Here is a 19,866-nt window from a genome sequence, read left to right as displayed (position 1 = left end):
AAAAAAAAAAAAAAAAAACAAAAAACAAAACCAAGAGTTATCAAGAAATCAGAATTGGATTAAAGTAGACAGAGGTAAAGGAGAGTGATGCCTCGCATGGCAGAGGAAGCAGAGATCAGGAGAGCCAGGCCCCCAGGTGATGCTGGAGGTGCACCTAGGGAGAAGGGTTTCTATGGCGCACAGGCTTTCTCAATAGGCCTGTGCCTTTCTTCCCTTCAGGGCTGAGCAAACCTGTAGGCTCACTTCACAGTCTGAAATATACTCAAACAGGCAACAGGAATAGACTCTGGTTGTTTCCAGTTCACATGTCATTTCACAGATAGCATAAAGTGAAGTAAGTGCTAATAAAAAGCCCAGAATAACATAAGTTATTTTCCTCTACTTATTATGGAGATATGCTGGGTATAATGTCCTTTTAAACTGCCAAGTTTCTCTTCGCAATCCAGTCTCGTGAGGATCAACATTTTCTTGTAATTTCAGAAACCCTCTGTAATATTACCCTTGAAAACATGAACAAACCACAAAGTTGAAAGTTTATGAACCATATAACAGGCAGAAGAGCTGGCTTTCCTGCCAGATATGCCCAAGTGTCTCCTAGTCTATGCACGACCTGGTGAAGATCATCCCCTGCACACAAGCACTTCACAGTCAACCAAGAACTCTCTCTTACAGCTCCTTGCCCAGTTATCAAATTGGGGCAGAAGAGGAAGAAGAGAAGGGGAAGAGAAGAGGATGATGATCTCATTTACCAGATTGTCGAGGGTAAAAAGGGAGACAGGTTACCACCCTGACAAAAATTTACATGCCTACTCAGGGGTTTGGACTCTGAATGCCAGAATAAATGCTGGAATAAATGTCCCTGTGTTGTATTGATACCATTATAAATCCTGCCATTGTATAATTATTGTTTATTACAATAATTAAAGAAACATATCAATCATTTTGATATTTTTTTTTTGCACGGATCAAAACTACATATATTTTCTCAAGCCATATTTGAATTTAAGTATTTACTTTGTCTTTCCTTTTTACTTTAAAAGCTGAAATTTAATAAGAAAGCTGAGTACAATATAAAAACTCTAGGCAGAATCAAGGTCTGAGAAGCTCAGCTTTCTAAGGGTTAAGTGTACACGCTAGTGTTTGGAGGGGAAACTGTCCTTAATAGATTTAATTGCTAAGATCTAATTTTCTTGTCCTTTCTTCAACTAGAATGTTGTGACTAAGAATGAAAGTGATGGATTGTAGCTCTCAATGTTCACACACACCAGTGTCCCAGACTTAAGTGTCTGTTCTGATTGCTGCCGCAGGCCGAAGAGCACTTCCACGCGCTCTGCTGGTTCTTTTTACTTGCTACAGCACAAGTGTCTAGGTGATAAATGGAGCAAGGTGCTCCACTCAGCACCACTGGTTCGTTTGAATAAATATTGCCTCGAAAGACAAAGTCTGGAAGTGATTATTATTTTCATGGTATGATCTAAGTTTCTTCCTCATTAATTTTTCTAAATAGAACGTGTTACTTGATCTAATGGCAAGTGGTTACGGAGGTAAACATGGCAAAACCAAAGACATTATGGAGCCTTCCACCACAAATGTGTCCATCTGTCCTTCAGAACACACCTTGGATTGATACACAGAAGATTATGTGAGGCACTGGAACATCTATTTGCTAGCTTGAGTAATGTAGTGGAGTCCCAGCCCTTGCATCTTGCTGATAAAAGAGAAATGCGTTATAATCAAGCTTCAACTTCCATTTTTTTGGAGACCTTTAATATTGTCACATTAAAAAACCCTAGTGCATTTGCCCAAGACCCAGGAAAGACGAGACAGGGCAGTAATCTGGCCATAATTTGTTATAGTTTTCTACATCAGTAAGAAAAATGCAGAAAAGCCTTTTCACATATAAAGGCAGAAAATATTCCAAGCCATCATTTCTCCATCAGAACAGAACTCTGGTACTCTTAGCTATGATGGGCATCTGATAGTCACATACAAAGGAAAGGCCTGCTGTACTTCCAGTCTAAGTAGCAGCAATGGCTGGTCTGGCTTGGCCAGCCCCATTCCATGTTCTGATGTCTGGGATAGATGGGCAGATACCAAGGTGTCAGACATTGACACATGCAGAAGAGTATGTGGATGACTTCTGGAAATGAGTTCACACACAAAGAAGTGACCCTGAGGAGAAAAGGCAGCCATACATGCTTCTGGACATGGGTCAGGAGCCACGATTCTGCTAGCAACAGAACACTAATGGAGAGCCTGGGGTTCTTGAAGGCTGGCCCACAGGTTAATCAGGCCTTGGACCTGCTGACTCTGCCCTCATGCAATTGGATGGGATTTCAATTGGCTGTAGCTGGAATCATCCTCATTGTTGTGTTATCAGCAGGAGGCTTGTTGGATGTCGGCTTGGCACTGTTGCTGGCTCTACACATTATCATTCTTAAAAGTCCTCCACACACCCGATAAACAATCAAACTCCAGAAGGTAGTGCTCATGACTAGGAGAGCCATCTGTGAACCAAAGTCCTTCTATTGGCTCCCATGGCCTTTACGGTCAGGTCCAAACCCCTCTGAGTGAAAAACTCTTAAGACTTCACACTTGCAACAGCAGCTGGCATCTCCTTCATTAGCTTGGTCCCGTCCCCCCAAACCTCCTCTTCAACTACACAGAAATAGAGTTCTCTCAACACTCCTCCATCCCTCTAGCCAGACCTACCTGACTATATTCTTGGAGTTCTACTACTCTTAGTTTCTTTGGTCCCCACATGTGCAAGCTCTTATGCCTCACTAGCATACCTTCTCCACCCCTGCCCATTCCAAAAACAGAATAGCACTGCCTCCTAGAAACATAAGTCTGCTATCAATGAATTTTAACCATTAGCTCATGTGAAGGATGCTCCAGTTATCCTGTGGGCAGCTTGAAGATACAGAACATGTTCTAAGTTCATGGCACAGTGACTAAGATTCTAGCAAATAGAGAAGGTGCCCCACAGCTAGTGGATGAGATACAGGCAGAGTGTTACAGGCTCAACAGGAAAGCAATTATTCAGCTTGTATCAAAAAATTAATAATCATTTATTTGGAGAAAAATGTTATAAAACCAAAAGCAACACAACTATCTCTTTATTTCTCTCTACTTGGTAGCTAATAGCTTGCGAAGGACTCAACTGCAGCAATCATATGGGTTTACTTATATTTTTTCCTCCTGTATGAGAGAGTACCACCCCTTCCAGCCTCCTACAAAAACTGAGCAAACAAACACCTTTCCTATCTTGAAGGCTTTATTCCTCTTTCTCCCTCAGCTTTATTCTTTTCTTTGAATTGACAAATATACAACTCTGACTCTGGCTGCGTGTGATCATATCCAGCTTTGCAAGGATTCTTTGTGGCTTTTAAAGCTGAAACTGAGGGAAACATATGTCTTCCTCTCAAAGAGCCTTATGGGGAAGGCAGGTTGAAAAGAATGCAGTTGTGCTTTTCTGTCATGGAGGTAGCACATCCTAAACCCATTAGAAACCCAAATCCAAGGATGCTCCAACCCTACAAAAATGATGCAGCGTTTGGACACAACCTATGCATAGCTGCCCTTATGCTTGGAATGATTTCTACATACCCTATAGGAATGAACACATTGTAAATGGTACAGAAATAGCCATCACTGCATTAGACAACAATGAGAAGGTGAAAAGTTTGTGCATGTTCAATATGGACAAAATTTATTTTCCAAGTAGTTTAAATCCACTGGAAGGATGGTTCTGTGTATCCCGTTCCACATAGATGGAGGGCTGACTACAGTAAGTTTGAACAGTATGTAGAATGAAGAAACAAAGCCATCGTTCCAGCTCCCATTAAGGTAGAAAAACCCACCACCCATTTAATCTTCAGTTTGTTTACGAAAAGTAAGACTAGGCCACTTGTAAAGTAAAAAAATACTGGTGCTTCAACCAAAGCAATGTTCATTATTTCATTTAAACTCCAACAACTGCAGATCATGTATTATGTTTATAGATAGGAGACCTATCTATATTACATATATAGATGGCGGAGAAGCATGCTGAGACACCCAACAAGTGGCTGAGTTGGGCTCCAGGTTGGGTCCTTCAGAATTACAAATGCCACCATTCTCTTTGCCTACCACTCTTGCAGTTCCCTGGACATCCTGAGTGCCAGTTTAGTGAGTGACTCCACAAAATGACATCAGAGGACCTCCCTTCATTAATAAACATAGATATTATTGATTTTGAGTGTTACAGACTTCAGTTAAATAACCTTGATAAAGTGCTCTGAGACTAGAAATAGATGTTCTTTTAAGTCATACTATTAGAGATAATATTTGCCTCTTGACATCCCAATAACTAGGAAGCAGAATAATATGTGTGTATACTTAAGCAACCTAAAAAAGTGTTCACATATATTTGGTATCTGTAATTTAATGTTTGCTTTAGATACCAAATTATAATTGGCACTTCCAAACTAAATTTCCTAGAGAGACCTAAAATTAAAATCAAAGGAGAAATAATTTCTAGAAAATTAAATCTTCCTACTTATAAACATCCTTCTCTCCCTCTGGTTAAATTTTTAAATGGACACTTCTTTAGTCTCAGCATTTGCTAACAGGGAAACTGACCAAGATTTTCAAGGTCAATTATTCACACAAATCTGAGAAATATTCAGAACTTTGAACTTATGAGTAAGAAGGGGAAAAAAGCAAATAAACCAAGAGAAGATGAATTTGCACGTGAAACTAATTTGCCTTAAAAGAAGAAAAATAGGCGTCCCCTTCAGGATAAGGGTGCATTCAAATGTGTTTTTCATATTAGTAACATATTTAATATGGCACTGGGTAAAAGGCAATCCATTTTTAAAAAAGCAATTTTCCTCTTACTATGGGGTATTTTATCATTTGATGGCCAGCGTTCAATCAGAGTGCCGCCGTCCTTTTATATTTTATGAGCAGAAAACAAATCATTGGGCACGTGGCACTTCAGAGAAGTGAAAACACTTTGCAAGCCTTGAAAGATGCCCAGAATGGCCCTTGCAGATGATGGTAAGCAGAGGGTCAGATTGAAAGTTAAACATGAAACTATCAAAATATCAGAAACATTGTTCTGAATCACAAATAGGTGTTATTTTTAAAACATAATAAACTTAAAAGTCACAGGTAAGCTGTCAGTCCCGGCCCGTCTTTTCATTTTCTGAGGTTTAAGAAAATTCCAGAAGTTCCTGTGGTGAGACATTCTATCTGCTTCACCTACAGCTGCAGTATGCAACACATTATAAAAGCTCAGTACATTTTTACTGAGTGAATGAATATAAATTCTTATCTTAGGTGAGAGAACAGTTCCACCACTTTGCCACTCGAGCCCGGCCTTGGTGCAGAGGCCACATCAGTTCCCTCTGGAGAACTGTGTGAGCTGTGCAGAATGCCAAGGACTTTTCATTAAAAGGTGGGAGATATAAGAAGAGCAGCTGCAGCACGGTGCCGGGTCCTTGGGCTAGATGCCTTCATCTTTACCCTATTATCTCAGTCCCAGGAGAGCGATACCATCATTATCCCAAATGCAGTGGCAGGACCTCAAAGAGCTATCAGAGCAAATCTGCATTGCCAAAGGCTAGAACCTGCAGCCTCTTCCAAATCAACCTTAGCTACACAGAGCAGAGACTTCCTAGAGAGCCGTGACTTCAGACTCCTGTCACCTGTTCCTTTCTTTACCAAGAGGGCTGCAGTGACCCAAGGACTGTCTCAGATCAGCTCACAGTTAACCTACCCCACAACTCACTCTAAAATCCAACCATGCCTCCCTTGACAGCCCCTTCAAGATGAGTATTTTGCCTTAACAGGCTCCTGACACACTGATGTTTCTGCACTTTCACTTACAAAGTGAAGACACCACTCAGATCTTCACCCCAAATGCTCCCATTATAGGGATCAGGAATGGCTAGAAGAGCCATTTACTACCCACTAGACACTAGAATACCAGAGAGAATGCAGCATTTCTGTATTGCCAAAGTCTCTTTTCCTGGGACTGTGAACATTTGGGGGGAAGATGATGACATCAGAGGAAAGGAGAGCAGCACAAGTGTCCCCTCTGGTTCCCTCAAGATGAGATCGAAATGCCAGCGTATGGTATTGGGAAGATGGAAAGGGCAGATGAAAAAGGAGCAACGGAGCTCAGTAACTTGAACACAGAAACCCTGGTGTCTCCACATTTTCTAGAAATGGAGAGATTCAGATAGCTTTGTAAGTAAATGACTTTTAAACAATTCCCTCCATGAAACCCGAGATAAATACAAAACTGTTATCAGATCGAGAGAGTCCATGGGGGTTGTTTGATTAGGATTTACATCCTTAAGCTGAACAAACAGTAACTGATCCCAAAGACAACAAGCTCCATTAGGGAAAGAAACAACAACTCACATCAGGGATCCCCATGAGCTGAAACCTCAACACTCAGTGAAGAGCATAAATTAACAGAATTCCCCAAGTGTGCTGCTCCACTCCTAATGCAACTCTGCAGTGTTGAGGCCTCAAAGGCAATGACCTTCCTCAACAGGTCCATGCCAAGGTTGGCTTCTTTACCCAACTGGCAGTGGTTGAAAGATGCTTGGCTCCTGTGTGGTCCAACAGCTCAACTTGTTAGGTTTTTCCTAACTCCTAAATTTTCTCATTTTTCTCAACAGTACCTGTAGTTTTCTCCACAATGTAAATATAACACAATTCGCTTTTCAATTCAATCCCTTCCCATTAATCACTCTACATCGTTATTTTAAGTTTTCAAAAGAGGTGGCCACATTACCTGTACTTTTCCCGATAGAACCACATGCCACCCTCAGCATTTTCCTGATATAAACAATCTTTTCTGCTCTCACACTATTAAGCTTAAGAGAAGGATTTATATGTGTGTGCCAGTTCCATAGATGGTAGAAGAAGTGAGAATCAGCTGCTTTAAGGAGACTTGACATTGGCAAGGACAATGGAAGAAGATTAAGTCTTATCCGACTTCATGCTAAGGCCAGGTTGTGCCAATGACCGAACAGGCAGGGATATTTTTTATCTCTTTTTCTGGGTGTGCTCTCATAAATTTTGTAATATGAGTATGAAAAAGAGCCCAAAGCATATCTCTGGCCACTTTTCATTTTCAATTACTCGTTTCCTTCAATAATTCTTTCTTTATAGAGTAAATATTCCCCACAACTGAGAAACACTGGTAGCAAGAGAATTTCATTAAAGTATTCAATTTTTCTTTATAGAGAAAAATTGTTTCAAAAGAAAGTAAAGGAAATGGTCTACAAGAAGACTAGAAACTAGAATAAAAGAGAAACCCACAGATCTTTTACCTAACCAACAGTGAGTCAGTTGTAGTATGTACTCATTTTTATAATATTGGAAACTGCCACAATACCTGCCCAGTTCTCTATTCTTGTAGCCTTGAATGCTTCTATAAATAACAGACATGTAGAAACACACACACACAGGAAACCTGAGCCAGAGAATGGACTATAATAAAGGGATGTAAAGGTGTCAATGCTCTGGATTTGACACGGAGATGGGGTTCAACCTTGGAAGCCGAGAGTATGCTAAACCCTACACCCACAGGACATACACACGCGTACTTACGCAGCTCGCCCACTTTCAGGATCTCACACAGCATCTTGGTCAGTTCTATACTGCTGCGGCCAAAGGGGCACTCATGCTTATCTTCTCGGCTGCTGTTCTCAAGTACGATCTGTGGAGAGAAGAGGGACTGGTCAGAAAAGAAACTGGGACCAGACACGTAAGACTCTAGGCTCACTCCAATAAAGATAGAAGGCGGATCCGCCCAGCCTATGGGTCATGCTCCACCTACAACTGTAGAGGCTAGCACTAAATAGAACACAGAGAATATAGCCCCTGAGACCTGGATACTTTTCAAGCCTCCTACAACTTCCTTGTCTTCAGGAAGATGTTTTGCTTGGCTTCTTGGTTTTCATCTGTATGTAGGGGCCTGTGAAGCATTTTAAAACACAAAACAATACAGATTTACTACTTAAGTGACAGGACTTCATCCTTGTCTCTGAGACCATCTCTCATGCTCAGGAATAGCAACTGTGTACAACTCCAACACTTCCATGGCTTATTTCTTGCTAAAGGTTCCCTGATTTTGCATGATCTCACTGAACCATGCCCGGGGACCACATCTATTGGGCCAAATGGAGTACTTCACTGAGACTTACTTCCTCAACCAAATGAGTGGTTTGCTTATCTTGCCAACCTAAGTAGAATATAAACCACCTCCACTCAGCAGTACACAACTCACAGGGTTCTGACCTATTATTCAATGTGTAGATCTGATGAAGCCACAAACATACAGCAGTTTGGAGGTGTTGAAACAGAGGAGGTGGGGCCTATCTAGCTACATAAAGTAGGTTCCTGAGGGGTGGAGAAGTGGGTGATATCTTCCCCTGAATGCTTTCTGGTTTTTTTTTCTCCTCTCCTTTTCTGCTATGATGTGACCTACTTTGTTTTGCCATGCCCTCTGACCCCATGCTAGTCTGACACCTGTGCAGTCATGTGCCAGAATAAAAAGCCATCTTTCCCTCAGTTCTTTCAGACAGCTAGCCACAGTGAAAAGAACTGTAACTAATGGGATAGGGAAAACAGACCTACCTGTGCTGACAGCATCCACGGGGTATGGCATTACATGGATGCTGGTGACAGGAAATAAACACAGGGGGAGCATCTATGAGTCCCAGATCTCCTATTCTTCATTAGAGAATTCTTCCCTGTAGTCAAAGTTTGGCCTCTCAATCCATCTTCTGAAAATTCCCCTTTTCATAAGAAATTCTCTTGCTTCCTATAGCTAGCTCAAAATGATCTCACTACTTAAACCTAAGGGAACCATTTTTTCATATAGATAGAACAGAAACAGCACAACTCTCCAAAGTGAATAAGGTCCAAAGTCATATGCCCACAAAAGCAATAATACTAGAGGAAGCTGCTTACTTTACTCAAACACAAAACCACATTAGACACATCTGAGGCTATGGCCCAGGCTCTTCCCCTGTAAGGCCAGAATGCTATCTCCTTAGCTCCCCAGCCACTCAGTTGCCAGCCTCCTAGGAGCACTGCTGTTCACTGTGTGTTTCAGTTTCTCCTTTACTATAGTTTGGAGACAAGTCTGAGTGTTCCGCAAGATTGTGCTAAAATTTAATCCTCACTCTAACGGATAAGATCGATGTTTAGGAGAGGGGACAGTAATGGATGATGTGGACCAGATAAGATTGTCCAGATCAGAATGTCGGGGTGGTACACATGACTGAATACTGACGGTTCTATAAAGAGGGTGGGGAAAATAGACAGGAAGAAGAACAGGTAGACAGACAAAACAGACACCAGAGGGGAATGTGGGTGTGCACACAGGCACAAAAAATGACCATCACCATATATGGGTTTGTCATCCCAGAAATGTGAACCAAACAAACCTTGTTTCTTTATAGTTACTCATCCTCAGATATTTGGTTATCATAACACAACGTAAACTAATGCACCTCTCTAGACCATGAACTTGCAGGGTGGCAGGGATGGTATTTTATTCATTCAACCAACCAAATTAATCAAGCACCTATTAGCTACCAGGCTAGACGTCTTCAAGTAAGGGACAAGGTACATAAGGTCCCTAACTTCACAGTGCATTGATTCTGATGAAGAGAAGGATGACAAGCTAATATGCAGTTTCAACCCATCATGCAGGCTACAAAGAAAGAAAGCCTGTGAGTCTATGTGTCAGAAGGTCATGGATGTTTCCTCAGTTGTCGAGAGTCAGAGGAAGATCAACAACCTGCTGGGTCTGGGTCTGAGAGCAGGAAAACATGCCAGGTAGAGGGATCCAGGTCATACCCCCTTGGACGAGGTCATAATGCCAACACATTGTCTAGTCTATAGAGTGGAGGGTAGCATCTGTAGCCTAGAACCCAAGAAAGTTGTGGGTGCTGAGTGGCCATGGAAACCCTGATGTCAGGAGAGGAACAGGCAAGAGAATGACGGTGATAAGACAGGGCATTTAGGAAAGAGATCAAGGGAAGGCAGATACTGAATTGTCTGCACACAAGGCTACTGCTAAATGTAGCGATCTGGACCCTCAGGGTAGTGGTCTTTCCAGACAGGGTCATCTTCCCAGTCCTTGAGGCCTAGCTCCCTGGCCAGGGTCTGCTGTGAGCTGTCCCTGAGAACATACACCTAGCTCCCCTACCCCACTTCCTTTTTAACAGACTTCATTTTGGTTCAAAACAAGAATTCCAGTTTAGAAAAGCAGGCAGGTAGAACAACCGCATTCCCATCGATCAGAAAAGAACCTTTTTTCTCTTTTTTAAAAAATTGTATCTGAGACACCAGATCAGGGAGAAGTGTGAATCTCCTGGTAATGAGGAAACAAACTGAAGAAAACAGCAAGAAGACAGGACATAAAGCAAAGCCAGAGACAGGTAGCTCACATCTAGCTCCGGGCTCCCAGGGAGCGCATTCCCCTGTATTTCACATTAACATTCTATTAACATTTCATGAGTGCATCAATATTTAATGAGGATGTGATCCGCATACACTAGGTAGAATTACTGCAGCCAATAAATGTTCGGGAAACATTTCCTAGGTGCAGTTTATTAGCAGGCACTAAATTAAGTAGTAATTTAAGTAATCAATATGTAAATCACTTGGAGAAGCCTTTTTCTTTATTTTTAATACTTCATCGATCTTCTCATATTTACTTGCCCAAAGACAAACAAACCTTCCTTCCTGATCCTCGTAGTCATGGCAGACACCATATTAAAAGTTCCCTGTGTAAGTATGAAGGTGAGAGATTTTACAGGTATAATTTAGAAATGATTATTACAACTATTACTAATGAGGTTTTACTACAGTGAGAGATGCTTAAACTGGCAGTCACTTTTGTTTTTTTTTAAAATACACTTATATAACTGTGTTCAAGTTCAGTATTTTGAAGTAAGTCCTGCCTACCTGAGCCATTTAGAAAAGCTCCATTTGAAAGTGTCAGTGCATACTTAATAATCTTTATTTTCTCCCTTACTGTTAAGTTATACTCTGAGACAGCGTCTTAGTTAGGGTTCCTGCTGCTGCTGAAGCACTGTGGGGAGGAAAGGGTTTCTTTTCCTTACTGCAATTCCTCATCACAGGCAGTTGAGATAGGAACTCAAGCCAGGGTAGAAGTCTAGAAGCAGGAGCTGATGAAGCAGCCATGAAGGGATGCTGCCTAATGGTTTGTTCCTCAGAGCCCAAGCCCATCAGGCCAGGCAGAGGACTAAGGACAATAGGCTGAGCTTTATATCAATCAGATTTGTCAGCTAGGATTGGTGGCACACACCTTCAATCCTAACACCTGGCAGGCAAAGGAGGGCGGATGTCTGACTTCAAGGTTAGCCTTATCTACAGAGGTTCCAGCCTGGGCTACACAGAGAAACCCTGTCTCCAAACAACCACAAACAGAACAAAACCTAAACCTCTGCTAGAGTCCTTGGGTTGGGAGGCATGATCTCAGTTGGAGTTCCTTTCTCTCAGACAACTCTAGCTTCCAGCAAGTTGACTTAAAAGTAGCCAGCACAGGCAGAAACCAAAATTAACGTCGAAATATTTTTATTTATTTTAGTTTTAATCACATGCGGGTGGGCATAACCTATGTGCACATCTGTACAATGCTTGGGTAGGCCAGACAGGAGTAATGGATTCCCTAGAATTGTAGGATACTGCAAGGTACTCAGTGCTGGGAATGGAGCTCAGGTCCTCCGCAAGAGTGGTACTAGCGACTGATGAATGAAATCTTAAAATTACTACCATCACCCATCTTACAATGTGTCACATACCAAAAGAAGTTTGTTTTACAAAATAAGACACTGTATACCTGTGTTAACCTGAACTTTATATAACTTGTAGTTTACGGTTGTCTTTACCTGTAGTCTGTCAACTGATCCTCAACATGTCCACAAGACTAAGGAAGGATACATTAGCTAATATAATCTTCTCAAGACTGTTGGGATAAAAGGAAGGATTCTCAGATCATAACTAGCTTTGGTCCAGCTTGAAATTCAATTTTTTTGTTTTGTTTTGTTTTGCTTTGCTTTTTTTGAGACAGGGTTTCTCTGGATAGCCCTGGCTGTCCTGGAACTCACTCTGTAGACCAGGCTGGCCTCAAACTCAAAAATCCGCCTGCCTCTGCCTCCCAAGTGCTGGGATTAAAGGCATGCGCCACCACTGCTTGGCTGGAATTCAATTTTTAAAGTGTTATCTAGGTATGGGAGTACAAGCTACTTGTAATCACAACCCCTGGGAGCCTTAGGCAGGGAGTTCAAAGACTGCCTGGGCTACACAGACAGACACTATCTTAAACAAACAATATTTTTTCCTTTTAATCTTCCATTCCCAAACTCTCGTAGCCCCTTGAGAATATAACCTCACTTCATACACCTGGCACAAGCATCAGTGTACTTAGCCCACTTAGACCAAGGGAAGTTTTATGGCTTGGCTTCTTTGGTTTTCTGTGTCTCAGTAAAGTAGGTTCAGAAACACCAGTAAGTAGACACTTCTCGCTAATCTCCATTATTCACTAGAGATGAGTAGCTGTTCTTCAGGGTGCATAATCAAAGCTGCTGAGGCATCCCCACACATTTCCAGATATCCCACCTACCTAAGACATGCTCAGAATACCTGGTTTCTCCAGCTCTTGCAGATGAGGGACCCAATTGACTTGGACCTGACTACCACATGCTCAGTACCTGAGCTGCAAGGCACTGCCCATGTCCACCCTCTGTTCCCAGAATCTGTAAGCTGATGAACAAACACTTAGGGTGCTGCCTCTGATACACACACTTTCCCACTTCCTGATGAGGTTCTATCCACTAGGCCAAGTACAATCTACTCAGTGGTTCTCGGGGCCAGCCCTGGATTGAACCCCCTGTATGTTAATGTCCCTGTCATCATTGGAGACTTTTTTTTCCAGTTTCAATCTTGCTGCTTTAACTCTGAGGTGTGAGGAGGCTCAGTGATGTCCTCTCTGTCTTCAAGGTCTACAGATATTCCACAACAACCATTCTATGGGACTGACTGCTTTGCTGGAAAAGCCACAATGTGGAAGCAACATGCCTGAAACAGGTTTCACAGAGTAGGGGTTCATTCGCTCTCTATTCTACCCCTCCTTCTGATTTCTCTGTAGCCCTTGGCCAACATTTCATGCAATACTTTTTCCTAGGAACTAAACTAAAATCACGACTGTAAAAGATTATCTTTCTGGTGACGGGCCTCTGGGAACACATGAAAGCAAGCCGGAAGCCTTCTTGTGGTTTTAGTGTAAGAGGTCTGGAGATCTACTTGTGCTCTTACCAATTTACCCTGGAAGTGCAGGCCAGGAAGGCTTAGGCTACATTTAAGCAGAAACACACTGCAGAGATACAAGGAACTAGCACAAAGATGAGCAAGAAAGCCCAGGGCAGCCACCCTCATGACACCTTATCTATTACATTAAAATCTTAATACTAATCATGCAGAACCACCATAGAGCATTCACTCTTAGAACGCTTAATGACATGAAAATAAAGGTAAAACTCACCTTCTACCTAGAGAGGGAAATGTCTGTCTTACCAGATGATAGACCGAGAGGAAAATAGAAATCCTGCTTTGTAGCAATCAGCTTTTCAACACACCAATTTGCATTAATGACAGCAGATACCCTGAGTAGTGCTATATTATCTCCAGTCCCGGGTTTCTACAAGGGAAAAGGGGAACGCAACTTTTGTCTCCTCTGGAAAAGACCTGGCAGCCAAGCAAGAATCACTCTTCCTCCTGTCTCCAATGAAATGATGGTTGGTTCTCAGAAAGCCAGAGACAATTACTCAGAAGAGCACCAGGTCACTTTAATAAGGCGGTACAAGAGGCTAATTGTGATCATGAATCTCAGACAAGTCCATAGGATTAAACAAACCACCAAAGTCCTAAAAGGGTAATTTTTAAGTGGGCTACACAAGAGCTCTGTAATTATAGAAGGTATTCCATGCAAGCCAGCATACCACAGCAAGTCAGAATCAAGGGCTGCCAGACCACTAGACTCACATGCCCACCAGATCTGCAGGTGAGCGAGTATGGCTCCAGAAACCATACACCTAAAAGAAAAAAGCCTTAGGAATATAATCGAGACTGCAGAAAATGCTAAGAGGCAACCACAGAGCTTGTCTCTCAGATTTTGCTCTAAGAGCTTTGCTCCAATTGCCTTCTTTCCCACACAGGATGTATACCTGAAGTATAACACCATTGTCAAGTTACAGATAGGGACACATGCGAAGAGATGTTGTTCAGTTTTTACAAGGTCACATAATATAGAAATAAATAGATCCAGCCAGGAACCTTGGTAGTTTGACCTGAGAGGACTCATTCTTTGCTAAGGAGTCCTACTAGGAGGGAAAGATTAAATAGTAAGCAACCTTGACTGTGGACAAGGGCTTAACACACACAGCCCTGTGGCCCTGGATAGGATCAACCCTGGGATAGCTTCGGGCACATTCTACTCCTGATATTGTGACTCATCTGTTTCCTTATGTAAAAGTGGGACAGAAACGTCTCCCACAAAAGCTTGTAAAGATTAACAGGACATAAAAATGGAAGCGAAGATTTTTATGCCCCAAAGACCACAAACGGGATGGTGGTGTTGTGGTGCCATAATACTGCAGCGACCACCGAAGCTCTTATTCTGGCTTTGCATTTCTGAAACATTCTTACAGCTCAAGAGCAAAGTAGTCTCAAAAGATAACAGTAAGTAAGACATGGTTGCGTACTGTGCCCACTAGTAACTGCTCTATAGCAAAGCAAGGAGTTGGTAGGAGAAACATCTGAGTTGGATAGTTCCCTTCAAATTTTTTAGCATGTCTTGGGAATAGTGGTTCATAAACCATTGTGTGCCAAGATCTGCTGGTTGTCTGATTTAACACAGGTATTGCCTGGTACCTGTAAGATTTCATGTCATTGGTCTAGAATAAACTCCAGAAAATATGCAGGTCAGGAAAGGAAACAATAAGCTGTCTGAGGCACTTCAGGGGGAAAGGGACCAGTTGAAGAATATTTAAGAGATTATTTTAATAATATTTTTAGCAATATAGTCCTAAAGACAAGAAAAACAAAACAACAAAACAAAAATGTCCCTGCACAGCAGTTTGCTACGTAAAACTTACAGGCAGCTGAGCAGGGCTGGCAACCTATGGATACAGCTCATGACGTCAGGAGCCGAAATGCAAAAGGTTAGGAACAAGCAAGTTAAGTGTGAGTATGACTGACAGGCAGGGTGGAGAATCCCCAGTGCTGCGTGTCCAGGACGTTTTGGAGCTCTATCTAAGGGCAAGAGAATGCTAAAATCCTGGAAAAAGAGGAAAATAATTCATGAGAGGTCAGACTGGTGAAAAAGCAGAAGCAGAAAATACACATGGGGTACTGAGATAAATAACAATCTGGACAAATGAGAAAAATGGAATAAAACCCAGTTAATGAGAAAAATGCATTTAGAATAAAATAAGGCAGTTGCACATACCAAGGCATAATAAAGCCCATAAATATAAAATGGCAAGGAATCGACTGGGTAATAGTGTAGTAATTAAAGCCTGGAGGTTCATAATAGACATCGAATTGAACATTAATCAACTAAAAAGAAACGCTCGCTGCACTTTGGTATAATGCGAAAGCCAGACATGTGTAACACACGAAGCAATCACAGCACTCCATGCTGGCCCTCCTCTGAGAACAAGGCGGAGGGAGGGGCTCAAGTAACTGCAGGGATAATGGGATGTGTGTGTTTGTTTGGCCTCTAACCCCAGCTTCAATGAGGGAAGTCAAGAAATTGGCCCTCTTGAGAGCCACTGCTATCACTCCACTGGAGAGCTGGGCTTAGACACCTCTCCTTGGCCACTGCATGTGTGGCTGCGCCCAAGGATGGGGACAGGTGTGTTGCACACCTGTAGGCATCAGTACAAGTTTGCTTCTTTCAAGCAGTGATTGGCTTACTTGATCGTGCGCTAGAATCCTCTGGAAGCATGGGAACACCAATCACAAAGCCCTATCTCCAGAACTGTGATTCACTGATTCTAACTTGTACCTGGGAACCTGCAACCTTGACATGATCCCATGTGATATGAGTGCTGGTGTTTTGGGTCTATACTTTGGGAATCATTGGCTTGAACCTATTTTTCGTGGGGCTCGGACTTGGACTCAGTAGTAATGCATCACTGATGGCTTAGTGTGGATAAGGTCCTCAACTGGAACCTTGCACCACAAAAAGGAATAAGAAACAGACAAACGAAATGGTCTATACCTACCCTCTCAAGAGTTTCTCTCACTAACAATATTCCTATTTTAAAAGGCATCCAAAGCAAAGAGAAATGATGAAAACACAATACATCTGCTTTTTCTATAACTAATATGGAACAACATTAAGGAGAGAAGAGCCCTAGAGAGATCATGTGAACTGGTGGCTGGGATAGAGGAGCATGAGAAATAGCAGCAACTCGTTAAGACCATTTGGAGCAGTGATAATGTTGGGGAATTAACCAATGAAGGTGAGTTCACAAATGTGTGACATGCTCCTGAATTTTAAAATGCCTAATTTTATGGTATGTGAATTTTACCTCAAAATTTAAAAAGATTACTACAAATCAAATGATTGACATGCACAAACTCTCACATGTTTACCTTATTTGGTCCTCGCAAGTCTTTGGAATAAGATCCCATTTCACAGATGAGGAAAACATCTTTGGAACAAGCTACCTGAAGTTCAGGAGTGACTAGATGGACGACCATAGCTGGCAGTGCAGATGAGTTCTACAGAAAGCCAAAGGGAGCTTGGGATTGGGTGCTTAAGGTAGGGAAGGACATATGTACTTTGCTTGCCTCTGCTTTTGACAACTTGAGTGTTGAATCCTTTCATAGGCATTCACTATCACAGACTCACCATATTTTAAAAGTATTCTCAGATCACTCAGAGACCTTGTTAAAATGTGGACTTGATTCAGCACTAGACACTGTGGTAGAGATTCCTACCAAACACTCAGGTGATAGTGATGCTCAAAGTTCAAGGACAACGTTCTGAAATACAAAGCAGTATTTCCTAAATTCTAGAAGCTGAGTACCAGATCCACACCCTCCTATTCGCCACACCCACTCGTCTACTCCAGTAAAGTCTTTGTGTCAGGCTTGAAGGCCTGATCATGGACCAGAGGCGTACGGCTTCAAAGGGAGTTGGCCTCCTGGGTATTCAGTCAGTCGCTGGCATCTCCTAACTCAGACGTATTCCAGATTAGTCTTTCCAATAGTCAACATGCCTTCTTATTCAGGCATAAAGGTGTCCCAAGAAACGATTCATAAATAGTTAAAACTAAGATTAAACGTTGTTCCCTGGCCAGCACAGCATTCCAATATATCCTAATTTATTACCAAGCGGTTGTTAGCTTGGAATTTCTCACAAGGAAGCTACCTTATCAGATAGAGGGTCCCCAGATCTAGCAATAGAGGTCAGGCATTACTGCTAACTGAAAACATAGTTAGAATTCTCAGAGCAGTCCCACAGAAGACAGAATTGTTTTACATACCAGAGAGTAATTGAAGGGCTTCCATCACTTAAGGGCATTCCCAGGAGCTCCTAGAATGGGACTTCCTGGTGCTTACCTCCGACAGACCCAGAGAATTAGCTTGGGACTGCCAAGATAGCCCCAGCAGGAAGGGCATCGCTGCTCTTCTGCTTTGCACCTGGATGTCTGAACCTACTGACCTCAATGTGACCATCATCTGCCTACGTGACTTTTGTCATCTGCACTGTTTTACTATATAAACCTGAATTTTACCTTGTGCAAATACACTCAGACTCAGCAGTTCCTTGTGTCAACTGTTTGTCATCCATCGAATTTGCCCACTTGACCAGAACTCTACTCATCCCGCAGAATAAGAGGTCACCGCAGCAACGAAGTCTGTGGTACCCACTTTCCCACCATACATAACTCTTTGATACATTCACAAAAAGTATTTTCTTCATTTTTTAATTTTGTCATATTCTTTAAAATTTATAAAATATTGTAACAATAAAAATGAGTATTATAAAACTATTTGATATAAAATAACAATCAATTGAATAGTCTTATGTAGATGCTTGTCTACAGCAATACTAAAATATATGTTTTTCTCAATATGAATTTTAAATAACTCCAAACATAACTGTATATTTTAAAATAATACATCACTACTAGTATTTTTTAAATGAACATAAATAAATAAAGTTTTTTGTTTGTTTGTTTTGTTTTGTTTTTAGTAGAGCTTAAAATATTGGCTATTACTGTAGTGTAAGCCCAAAATAAAAACAATTTTTAGACATTGAATTTCATTGTAATAAGGCTGTACTTCAATGTCCCTCACATCACCGAAGGATTTTACCTCCATCATAGCTAAGCTGAGAGTTGATAGTTCTCTTGCACCAAGAAATGAATTGTAGGCTCGATTTTTGGATACAGACTTCCTGCTATGGTCAAAGCTATTTGACTTGAGTGATTGTCTTCATTCTCACCCCACAGAGAACAACTTACATTCATTTAAGAAATGGTGTATGCATTAAGATGGTCTATCCATGAAGTAATTCACCAGCTGTTTCAATGAACAATGGTTCTGCTTGGAGGGTGGCACAGACATTAGGTGAGAGTAAGAATCTGGTTTATTGATTGTGATGATTTTGAAAAGCATTCATCTCAGAAAAAGAGTAACTTATAAAGTCCTCTTCTTCAAACTTCAAATAATAGTTACAAACATCAAGCAAAGCATTCAGTCTCAGTTCTCTTACAAGCCACCTCCCAAGTTAATTGTCTAGGTTTCTTTTGGCTGAATAAACACTTTTGAAATATGTAAGCTGTTCTGAAAACCATAGTATAGTGTAAAAACATTAAATAAACAATACTATTAATAGAGTGGCTGAGATAGGAGAAGCTTGATTTCAAGACCATTATATGGCACACAACAAGACACTGACACATACAAACAAGGAGAAAGTGTATATGGATTGTATATTGGACCTATTTCTCCAATTACCAAATTAGAGAGATCACTGGATGATAGTCAACAAATTTCTAATTCCTCATATTTTTGGATTTCAATCAATTCGAATATGTTGGTAATATTAATTTTCATATTAAGATATTAAGAAAAAGTAATTTGTTATTAGAGGTGGAATTAGGTTTGTGTGGGTTTGTTGAAAGATTTCTTTCTTGCTTCTCCTAGGGTGTAGTTTTGCTCCTAATGTTGGTATTTTCCATCTATTATCCTTTGTAGGGCTGGATTTGTGGCAAGATATTATGTAAATTTCATTTTGTTATGGAATATCTTGTTTTCTCTATCCATGGTAATTGAGAGTTTTGCTGGGTATAGGAGCCTAGGCTGGCATTTGTGTTCTATTAGGGTCTGTATGACATCTGCCCAGGATCTTCTAGTTTTCATAGTCTCTGGTGAGAAGTCTGGTGTAATTCTGATAGGCCTGCCTTTATATGTTACTGGGTCTTTTTCTCTTATTGCTTTTAAAATTATTTCTTTGTTTAATGCATTTGGTGTTTTGATTATTATGTGAGGGGAAGAATTTCTTTTCTGGTCTAGTCTATTTGGAGTTCTGTAGGCTTCTTGTATGTTCATGGGCATCTCTTTCTTTAGGTTAGGGAAGTTTTCTTCTATAATTTTGTTGAAGATATTTATTGGCCCTTTAAGTTGGAGGTCTTCACTCTCTTCTATACCTATTATCCTTAGGTTTGGTCTTCCTATTGTGTCCTGGATTTCCTGGATGTTTTGTGTTAGGAGTTTTTTTGCTTTTTGCATTTTCTTTGATTG

At 41.2% G+C, this 19,866-nt stretch overlaps 1 protein-coding gene across 6 annotated transcripts in view; it reads right to left on the bottom strand.

Moving 5' to 3' along the window:
* Nucleotides 1–19,866, bottom strand: part of Elmo1 (engulfment and cell motility 1) — a 530,953-nt gene that overhangs the window by 228,700 nt on the left and 282,387 nt on the right. For 5 of the 6 annotated variants that reach the window (XM_031359616.1, XM_031359615.1, XM_031359617.1 and 2 more), the window contains exon 15: nt 7,615–7,723. In XM_031359616.1, the coding sequence (XP_031215476.1) occupies nt 7,615–7,723 (109 nt within the window). Of the gene's footprint in view, nt 1–7,614; nt 7,724–8,643; nt 8,666–19,866 lie in introns of those variants that run through there. The other variant, XM_031359620.1, reaches the window with a different exon arrangement.

This window comes from Mastomys coucha, unplaced genomic scaffold, assembly GCF_008632895.1.
Source record: "Mastomys coucha isolate ucsf_1 unplaced genomic scaffold, UCSF_Mcou_1 pScaffold7, whole genome shotgun sequence".
NCBI lineage: Eukaryota > Metazoa > Chordata > Mammalia > Rodentia > Muridae > Mastomys > Mastomys coucha.
Note: the sequence above shows the minus strand (reverse complement) of the source record. Positions and strands in the feature narration are given on the sequence as shown.